The 11,476-nt window shown below is 35.2% G+C and overlaps 1 protein-coding gene across 2 annotated transcripts in view; it reads right to left on the bottom strand.

Annotated features, from left to right (window-relative positions):
* The window catches only part of LOC107751889 (trafficking kinesin-binding protein 1-like), a 69,136-nt gene that overhangs the window by 53,687 nt on the left and 3,973 nt on the right, over window positions 1–11,476 (bottom strand). The window contains exon 2 of one of the 2 annotated variants that reach the window (XM_016567661.1): window positions 8,930–9,124. In XM_016567661.1, the coding sequence (XP_016423147.1) occupies window positions 8,930–9,124 (195 nt within the window). Of the gene's footprint in view, window positions 1–655; window positions 965–8,929; window positions 9,125–11,476 lie in introns of those variants that run through there. The other variant, XM_016567663.1, reaches the window with a different exon arrangement.

Consider the following 11,476-nt stretch of genomic DNA (forward strand, 5'->3'; position numbering starts at 1 on the left):
TTTTTTTGCCTGCCACAGGATGCTGTCTGGAAGATTCTTAAATCATTTTGGATAACATGATCATCAGGTTTTACACAAATTTGTAAATTTCTTGTGAGCTTGAGTGGTGCTGTCATTAAAAATCAAATTCATTTTTCAATTAAACTTTTCACTCAATTCGAGGGAAAAAAATTGTTAATTAAATAAATGCATAAATACATTTATTATTAATAATAAATTATTATTTATGATTAAAATGAATATAAAATAATAAATAAATATTTTTTTAGACTTTGACCCCACTGTATATTTTTGGTATTATATTTATATTCACTATATGAACTTCTGATCTTTTATGCATTATATAAAGTTTGTGACTTATTAATGCAAGAAATTTTAAAAAGTTACCCTCCGAGGTGAAATGGTGCTGAGTCTGATGCAACACAGGAGCTGAGAGGCCAGCTAAACCTATAGTCACTCTCCACGTTACCTCTGTCATTCACATGCCTCGGCCCAAATCTTATTTCAATGTTCTTTCACAGCCTCAACCATGGCAGTCCTTACTACTCACCAACTTTCTGAAAGTGTTTAATTCCCACGGGTAACTCTCCCCACCCCTCCGCCCCCTTATTCCCCCTTAGTGGCAGCCGACAGGATTTTTCCACCATGGTCTTACCGTCAGTGCACTCTTCATAATACCAGTCCAGCTCGTAGTAATCAGCCTCCACAAACCTCTGCATGCTCAGTTTCCTTCAGTCTTGAGCTGCAGCCTCTCCCGTCCGGCGTCTGAGGTCACACACACATACATGTACCCATGGCCACCCATTCTCCCAGCAGCCTGGAAGCCCGATCTACTGATCTGCCACTAACTAGTCACAAGACATTCTACACACACACAAGGTCAGAGAACAAGAGATGATGAAGGGAAAAATGCAGTGTCTCTAAAAGCCAGCAGTGTTGCGCAAGGAAACTGTACCGCTATAGTCAAGGTTGTATCACACTCAGGAGGGCGGGGCCTATCAGCAAAGCCAGCCAATCAGAGCACACTTCATCAGAGCTGCTTCGTCACAGCCTGACCCTGTCTCCTCATCTCTCCCCGTTTCCAAGGCGCCTCCCTCTAGAAAGGTTGCCATGACAACTGGCTCTGGCTCCAGGCTGTATTAGTGACTGCATGTGCTCTGCTGCTTAACTTCCCTATGTATTTCCCCATCACTCTCCCATTGATCTGTTCTGCCACGCATCTAGCAGCAGTAGTGATGCATGCGTGGAATCTTTCATTTTGGTGCTCAGGTTAAGTGTAAGTGCTTGTACAGTGATGGCAGGTGTTCTGCTTCTGCCTGCCTGCCAAAAGAAGCAGCAAAATCTCTGCAATTCACTGTGCCAAGAACTGCTACAAATAGGCTGGTGGGGAAAAAAAGGAGACACACTTAATCTGCAGTGGTCCTGGATTTTTCTTCTTTAATCTACATAAAGGCTTTTTCTTGATATTCATTGTAAACCGAAATACTATATTGATTTTATTTGAGAAAATTGACTTTACTGAGCATGACAATGTAGTCTTGAATGGTGTGAATTATCCAATCACAAGCTTGCGTTCATCTATGATGTCATTTTCCTGTGCCGTGGACCTGCTATTGATGACTTTTCAGTTGCCAGCTCATCGGCTCACGGGTGAGAGGCACATACTGATGACATCATGCTGGTGGGGTAATGGATTTATAGAGTTGTGTGATATGAGGAGTGATCAGAGGAAACAAAGGGAACAATCATGCCTATAATTACCTAGTTACCTCTGACTTGATTAGTGCATTCCACACAATCATAAGAAAAATAAAATGCATATATAATTAATAATAATAATAATTTTCATGACAACTAAGTACATAGTGCTTTCTTTTGCAAATAATAAACCCAATCAAAATTTCTTCTAGCAAAAATCATATTCAGTACCTTACAAATGACCTTTACAATTAAAAACTACTACTACTACTACTGCTACTAGTACTTATATATTTTGCATTACAGTAATGACACATATTTTCCATATTATTTAGGGCTAAAGATAATGGGGGTATGTGCCAAACAGTCATAATGTTACAACGTGACATGACCACAGCATAGTATGGCAAAAAAAAAAAAGAAGCAACATTTTTGGCTTAATTTCGGTATGAAAACTATTTTTTATTTTGTGGTGACAAACGACTTGGGGAGACAGCGAAGAGCAAACTGTCAAGAAAAAAATTAAGTAACTCATATTAAAATGCGCTGAAATAAAAAGTTACTAAAATTCACACAATAAGAACTCCAGAGTAAGCTAATATTAAGAAAGTTAATATCGAGTAACTTACATTTTAGATAGTATTGGCAGTTACTTTGACATTTTGCTTAAAAAACAAAACAAAACAAACAAACAAAACAGTTTAAAACAAAAACACAACAGGATCAACTGCGGATTTCCAAGCAGCACACAGTAGTGGTGTTCATTTCTAAATTAATCAGTGGTTTTAAACAAATCACTTGAGTGAATAATTCAATGACTCACTCATAATCCAACAAAGTCTTCATCACTTATTGTCACTTACTGGTGTAATGATGCAACTTGAAGAAAGAGCCATTAAAATCCCCATCACTAATACACAGACCGACAGCCTGTTTGGAATGCCAGAAACACAGAAAAGCAGACAAGCAAAAAAAATGAAAATTGCCAGTGCTGTTGTACTCTAAATCAACTCTCTTGGAACGCCACTCAAGGGGGAAAAAAATGCATATACTGCGAGAGATTTGGTTAAAATCATGTTAGCCACAGTCCCTCCCCAACCAAGAGCTGGGCCTTGAACTATTTTTAGCTAAAATATGAAATAGCTGCATGACAGCTCATAAGATCCAGGGCATCAAAAAAGCAGCTCATAATGAATCAGTATCAACGACAGTCAAACACACTCTACTGTAAAACTCCTGTGATCTATAATCTCTGATAACTATTGTAAGGGTGCTCCGATCAGGATTTTTGAAGCCGATCACCGATCACAGGAAGCGGTCCCTGCCGATATGATCACTGATACCGATATTTTTGAAGCCTTCTTTTTATCATGTAGAATTATTTATAGTGATGCTCCAATCAAGATTTTTATAGACATTCATTCAGGGCTTGAATTTCATTTTTGAAAATGGGGGGAATTCCCCTCACCCTCTTAGGTGACTCTTGTGGTGGGAATTTTTTAATTTGAGGAGGGGGTGGGGCTTTTTTTGTTGTTGACAATTTTCAAAAATATATAATTATCTCACCTAAATTGTTTGATCATGCAGTGCATTTTTGTTTTTACAATGGGGCAATTGCTGCACAATAGCTTACACACAGCACAAGCTTGATTTCGTAAGCTGTACACTCTATAAAAATAATGTGTTTGCTAATAAATACATAAATAAAAGGAAATAAATAAACACAACAGTTTGCATTATTTTTTTTTAGTCATGACAACCTCTAATGAATTTATGTTCAACCAACAAACTACATCAAGTTAGAAGAACTTAATCATTTGTAACAAACATATTTTTAAGTTAATTACTGAAATTAAGTTGCTCCAACTAATGGATTTGTCAGTCTGGAACCAATTTATATAATCTTTTTTTCAGTTCAAATCCACAGCTACCATAGCACATGCTAACGGTTATTTAGCATGTATAATGAACAAGCAAGATGTTATTTATCACTGGCATTAGCGCAGTCATTGCTAATAGAGTCAATGTAGTGTTTATCTTCATGTGGTCTACTCTTCAGCACACAGAGTAACTTACATTTTAGATAGTATTGGCAGTTACTTTGACATTTTGCTTAAAAAACAAAACAAAACAAACAAACAAAACAGTTTAAAACAAAAACACAACAGGATCAACTGCGGATTTCCAAGCAGCACACAGTAGTGGTGTTCATTTCTAAATTAATCAGTGGTTTTAAACAAATCACTTGAGTGAATAATTCAATGACTCACTCATAATCCAACAAAGTCTTCATCACTTATTGTCACTTACTGGTGTAATGATGCAACTTGAAGAAAGAGCCATTAAAATCCCCATCACTAATACACAGACCGACAGCCTGTTTGGAATGCCAGAAACACAGAAAAGCAGACAAGCAAAAAAAATGAAAATTGCCAGTGCTGTTGTACTCTAAATCAACTCTCTTGGAACGCCACTCAAGGGGGAAAAAAATGCATATACTGCGAGAGATTTGGTTAAAATCATGTTAGCCACAGTCCCTCCCCAACCAAGAGCTGGGCCTTGAACTATTTTTAGCTAAAATATGAAATAGCTGCATGACAGCTCATAAGATCCAGGGCATCAAAAAAGCAGCTCATAATGAATCAGTATCAACGACAGTCAAACACACTCTACTGTAAAACTCCTGTGATCTATAATCTCTGATAACTATTGTAAGGGTGCTCCGATCAGGATTTTTGAAGCCGATCACCGATCACAGGAAGCGGTCCCTGCCGATATGATCACTGATACCGATATTTTTGAAGCCTTCTTTTTATCATGTAGAATTATTTATAGTGATGCTCCAATCAAGATTTTTATAGACATTCATTCAGGGCTTGAATTTCATTTTTGAAAATGGGGGGAATTCCCCTCACCCTCTTAGGTGACTCTTGTGGTGGGAATTTTTTAATTTGAGGAGGGGGTGGGGCTTTTTTTGTTGTTGACAATTTTCAAAAATATATAATTATCTCACCTAAATTGTTTGATCATGCAGTGCATTTTTGTTTTTACAATGGGGCAATTGCTGCACAATAGCTTACACACAGCACAAGCTTGATTTCGTAAGCTGTACACTCTATAAAAATAATGTGTTTGCTAATAAATACATAAATAAAAGGAAATAAATAAACACAACAGTTTGCATTATTTTTTTTTAGTCATGACAACCTCTAATGAATTTATGTTCAACCAACAAACTACATCAAGTTAGAAGAACTTAATCATTTGTAACAAACATATTTTTAAGTTAATTACTGAAATTAAGTTGCTCCAACTAATGGATTTGTCAGTCTGGAACCAATTTATATAATCTTTTTTTCAGTTCAAATCCACAGCTACCATAGCACATGCTAACGGTTATTTAGCATGTATAATGAACAAGCAAGATGTTATTTATCACTGGCATTAGCGCAGTCATTGCTAATAGAGTCAATGTAGTGTTTATCTTCATGTGTTCTACTCTTCAACACAATGGTAACCATAAAAACGTCAATATAACAGAAACTCTTTTAAATGTCAAACATAGCAACATTTTCCTTCACTAAAAAAACAAAACACATAAAATAACATTTAATTTCAACATTTACTCTCCTTATCCAGTCCTATGCAAAGCATGCTGGGAACTAGAAATCCACTACCCAAATTCCAAAGTTAACAAGACAATTTTTTTGAGTTACTGCAATTTCATTTCTAACGAAATTCAATTAACAGAAATTTGAGTTTAAATTACACACAATATTAAGTTAACGCCATGATCAACATTATTATGTCAACTGAACTCAACAAAATAATGTTTACAATTTAAAAGGTTTAATTAAATTATTAAATTAGAATTTTAAACTTGCAACCATGCATTTACTTAAGTTGTGGTACAAGGTCCCTTCAATTATTTTTAGCAGATTTAACTGTCCCCACTTACACATATTTTATTCACTCTCTGTCATGAAAGTGCTGAATTAGTATGGTGACTTAATACAGCAGACAGTTCTTATTTTTCTTAATTTCTGAATTAAATATTTTGCATATTTTGCATATACATATTTTTCATTAGATTGTTGTGGCCATCAGTCAACTGACAATCCTGTGCATTAGCAGTGTATCTGAATGGTAGCCACCAGTACTTAAAGGGGTCATATGATGTTGCTAAAAATAACATTATTTTGTGTATTTGGTGTAATGAAATGTGTTTATGCGGTTTAAGGTTCAAAAAACGCATTGTTTTCCACATACTGTACATTATTGTTTCTCCTCTATGCCCCGCCTTTCTGAAACGCGTCGATTTTTACAAAGCTCATCGATCTGAAAAGCGAGGTGTGCTCTGATTGGCCAGCTATCCAGTGCGTTGTGATTGGCCGAATACCTCAAGCGTGTGACGGAAATGTTACGCCCCTAATTCCCCTCACCCTCTTAGGTGACTCTTGTGGTGGGAATTTTTTAATTTGAGGAGGGGGTGGGGCTTTTTTTGTTGTTGACAATTTTCAAAAATATATAATTATCTCACCTAAATTGTTTGATCATGCAGTGCATTTTTGTTTTTACAATGGGGCAATTGCTGCACAATAGCTTACACACAGCACAAGCTTGATTTCGTAAGCTGTACACTCTATAAAAATAATGTGTTTGCTAATAAATACATAAATAAAAGGAAATAAATAAACACAACAGTTTGCATTATTTTTTTTTAGTCATGACAACCTCTAATGAATTTATGTTCAACCAACAAACTACATCAAGTTAGAAGAACTTAATCATTTGTAACAAACATATTTTTAAGTTAATTACTGAAATTAAGTTGCTCCAACTAATGGATTTGTCAGTCTGGAACCAATTTATATAATCTTTTTTTCAGTTCAAATCCACAGCTACCATAGCACATGCTAACGGTTATTTAGCATGTATAATGAACAAGCAAGATGTTATTTATCACTGGCATTAGCGCAGTCATTGCTAATAGAGTCAATGTAGTGTTTATCTTCATGTGTTCTACTCTTCAACACAATGGTAACCATAAAAACGTCAATATAACAGAAACTCTTTTAAATGTCAAACATAGCAACATTTTCCTTCACTAAAAAAACAAAACACATAAAATAACATTTAATTTCAACATTTACTCTCCTTATCCAGTCCTATGCAAAGCATGCTGGGAACTAGAAATCCACTACCCAAATTCCAAAGTTAACAAGACAATTTTTTTGAGTTACTGCAATTTCATTTTTAACGAAATTCAATTAACAGAAATTTGAGTTTAAATTACACACAATATTAAGTTAACGCCATGATCAACATTATTATGTCAACTGAACTCAACAAAATAATGTTTACAATTTAAAAGGTTTAATTAAATTATTAAATTAGAATTTTAAACTTGCAACCATGCATTTATTTAAGTTGTGGTAACAGGTCCCCTGAATCATTTTTTTTTTTTTTTGAGTGTATGTAAGTGCAGACGCGATGTGGTGATCTGAAGCCATTTGCACATTTTGAGAGTGAAAGAGACGTCTCACAGAAAGTTTTCAAATTACTTTGTAAGTTATTTACTTTGTAAATTATTTATTGTACCCTAAAAGACAGCTATAAAAACAGCATTTATAATGTCTGAATAAAACAAGAAAGAATATTATAATCAATCATAAATAAATACAAGGGAACAGAATATTATTTTTTTCTCCACTCTATTTATAGCACTGGACATTTTGGAACACATTTGCATATCTATGTAAAATAATTTTCCAGGGAGGCCAAACCATGATCTCTACATTGTTGACTGCAGTCATTTTACGTTTTCAACACAGTGGTTAAGAGTCTAGCAGGATGTAAGGTCAACTGCAGATCTGTCTGTTAAATACTGAATAAAATGAACGTTTTGCATGTGGTCAAATGGTGACGACCTCAGTGTTCAATCAAACTCAAGGACAGATCATGGCAAAAGGAACTGATCTAACAGACCTATCACCTGCTCCCATAAAACACTGGTGTCGTGAGTGACAGGAGACTCAGCCAATGACCAGCAGTGATGGACGGTTGCCTGGCAATACGACCTAGTGTTGTGCCACTGGCTACCAGGGCTCTATGCTTACTTTTCTTTTTAGGAGCACTGTGCTCCTAACTTAAAACATTTAGGAGCACGTTCAAAATTTTAGAGGCACCTTCGAATCAATAATCCTAAATTTTATCAAAAATTTGCCTTCGCATTACGAGGTGATATTTGACTCCTTAAAGTGCATTTTTCTAACTTTATTAAAAGTATGTCATCTTTTGTCAAAGTATTTAAAAATTATATTTTATAAGCTTTTTAAAAATTGCTATTAAAATGACAGAATAAGAACAAGTAGAATAAGTTAAAAATCTAATGAAATCAGTATTAACAAAATTTATTTGTAGAGGCGGCACAGAAGAACACAAAAGAGGCTTGGTGTACTTTCAGATATTTAATGAGGATCAGAGGTGGCATGAGTGCAATTAAATCCATAAATTCATGATGAGATTAATGTTTTAAATATAAAATTTTGAATATAGAAATATTAAATGATTTAAATAACTGAAAAGATACTTTAAAAATTAAACTAAAACTGCCAGCAGGTGGCGGCAAGTCACTGATTTTATCACTGAATCATTCATTCAATTGATTCATTCGAATGGCTGATTCAGTCAAGAATGAATCAAGTGACTGTCTTTACTAATGGGTAATCATGAATCACTGACTCACTAGATTCATTTAAAAACGCCCGTTCATTCATAAACGAAACGCCGCTGTGTTTGAATGGAGATGCGCAGCGGCTTCGCTGTGTCTTTGTTTTAAACTACAGCAAATGCGACTGAAATGGTCGCACTGTAGAGCCCTGGCTACTAAACACAGCTGCCACATATGAACAACTGTACATGTATTAACCAAATTCTATCTTAAGTATCATAAGTCTCACATAAACCTTTCATATATACATGGAAAATAAGATCATAAAAATAATCTTCTGATTTAACTTGAGCATAAAACACAAACATTTCCAAATAAACAAGTTACAAAATGCAGCACTGAAAAACTTTCTACTAAAAAGATTTTAATGGCTTTGAGGAAAATATGGTCAGAGGAAAAGACAACTTCATGAGTGTCTGGAAAGAGAGGCAGGAAAAGCAATGAATGAAAGCGAGAAAAGTAGAGGAGCAGGATGAGAGCGAGTGATTCTGTGCTTACGGAAATACTTGAGGGTCTCCTCGATCTGTTCAGTGGTCAGGTCGAGGTTGACGTCGGGTGAGATGAGAGGCGTGTGGAGCCAGTCGTCGTGGTCATAGCCGTATATAGTGTCAGCCCTCAGCTTATAATGAGGCAACTGCTCCTCAAGCAAACTGATGATTTCCACCTCAGGAAGATCAGTGCTGTTACACACATCTGACAAGGAGAGAGAGAACGCAAAACGAATGGTGAGAAAAATCAGGCATTCGGCATACGCAGACATTTAAATCAATGACTCTGAGCAGAATAATCTTCATAAAATAAAGTACTAAAAATAAGTAACCATAACAATAACAACTATAAATTTAACCATGACCGTGTTTTATAGAAGTTTACTGGATTAGCAGCAAAATTAAACACACTTTTTAATTTTGTTATGTTTGATATTATAAAACAATAGATAAAATGTTCAAAATGAAGAAAAAACAAACAAACATTTGAACATTTTTAGTAGTTAAATGTGGTGGTTACTCTTATTTCAAGGTCTAATACGGAAAATAGAGGGGAGAGAGAGAGAGAGAGAGAGAGAGAGCGAGAGTGAGAGCGAGAGAGAGAGAGAGAGAGAGAGAGAGAGAGTGTCTAGGTGAACTTTGAGTGCACTAATGGCATGTGTACAGTACTTGACCAAGAATAAAAGCAGTGTTCACCTTTATACAAGGTCACCAAGTTTGTGCTGCAGATACAATGCAACTCCACATTAAGTTTGCATGAATTTGAAGCTGCTGCTTGTAATTTCAGTGTTAAAATATTAGTTTAAAGTAAAGAGACATATGTCATAATAGTTACATTCACAAAGCAGCAGAAAGTATAAAGTTGACAGTCCTGTATTTGAGTGCTTAATACAGGTAAAGGCTGGAATACTCTACACAACTTTTAAAATCTAAGCAGATTTTAAAACACTAGGCCTCATACACTTGCCGACTTTCTAAACAGTTACATAAGAAAAACTGGTCATTATACACTGAACAACTGAGGATCACACACTACAAGACTTTCAAGTCATTCTGAACACAACCAATTTTAGGAGATGGCTCAAAATATTAAACGTGTAGATATCTGCCGACTGGATTGTCACGGTACCAAAATTTCAGTATTCGGTACCAATACTAGTGAAAATCCACGGTTCTCGGTACCAATTTCGGTACCAAAGCAAAACACAAAAACATGCTAATTGAACATCATTATTTTTATTAATAACGTTAAACAAAAATTAAATGTACAAAACCAATGCCATTCTTTATACTTATTTAAAATTATTAAAAGTATGAAAAGTATGAAAAAAAGTAAACAAGTTTCACCCAAAAGTTTTTGTCATATTTCTGCTGCCACTGAAAAACAACTGTAAACTGTTGTCTGTTTTTGGGTTTGCTGGTGTGTTTCAGGATCTTCCTCAGTCTGCAGCTGTAAAAGGAAAATATAATATACTTAAGTAAAGCAATGGGCTGAGTCTGACCAAATGCAACATAAGATCATTGACACCAGCTAAAATATAACTTTTCAGGAAATAACAAACCTCAGCTTTTATAATAAATTTAGATAAGATTACATATATTAAGTGTATATCAAATAGATGGAAACTGTAGTATTAAAAACACTTTACAATAAAATTCCATTTGTTAGATAACATGACCTAACAATAAACAATAGTTATATAGCAATTATTCTTCTTAGGGTTAATTTGAAAATTTACTAATACATAAATCACACGCTCAATCTATTAAAATTATATAATGCACAATGAACAAACATGAATGATCAAGTGTTTGTATTAAATAACATTCACAAACATTAATGAATGTTTTAAATATATATTGTTCACTCACTGTAAGATGTTACTAGATCTAACATTGTACAGTAAAGTCTATATAAGTGGGTGCAGGTGTCCGTGATTAGTAATCGGGTGATTGTGAGCGGGTGTAGGAGGCTGATTCGGCTGGTGAGGCAGGTGTTTCCGTGACAATGCTAATGATTAACTACGTATACGCTAACGGCGATGTTTATTTCAATCCGACATTCAAATTAAAATAAGGAATAATATTCATAACAGAAGCTCTAAATATAAATTTTTTTATTAAAACTTACTTGCTTGCACTCTTTCATTTGATAGGGGTGTCGGTCTTTAAAAGGGCACATACTGTACATTATTGTTTCTCATATGCCCCGCCTTTCTGAAACACATCGATTTTTACAAAGCTCATCGTTCTGAAAAGCGAGGTGTGCTCTGATTGGCCAGCTATCCAGAGCGTTGTGATTGGCTGAATACCTCAAGCGTATGACGGAAATGTTACACCCCTTATTATATTGTGTTGCCGTGTCCCGGCGCGACGATACTATTGGAGAGACGAGACAAAACCAATAATACCCATTACAAACGAGGCATTTGTTGCATCCAGTGGGGACATAATTACGGATTATAATGACTTATACTATCTTTTTACGCATTGCATCGAGCCGCGTAAACATAAAACCATGTCTGCATTTGTGATCGGAGAAATGACAAACAACAAG

The sequence above is a fragment of the Sinocyclocheilus rhinocerous genome, unplaced genomic scaffold (assembly GCF_001515625.1).
Source record: "Sinocyclocheilus rhinocerous isolate Xijiao unplaced genomic scaffold, SAMN03320098_v1.1 scaffold752, whole genome shotgun sequence".
NCBI classification, from domain to species: domain Eukaryota; kingdom Metazoa; phylum Chordata; class Actinopteri; order Cypriniformes; family Cyprinidae; genus Sinocyclocheilus; species Sinocyclocheilus rhinocerous.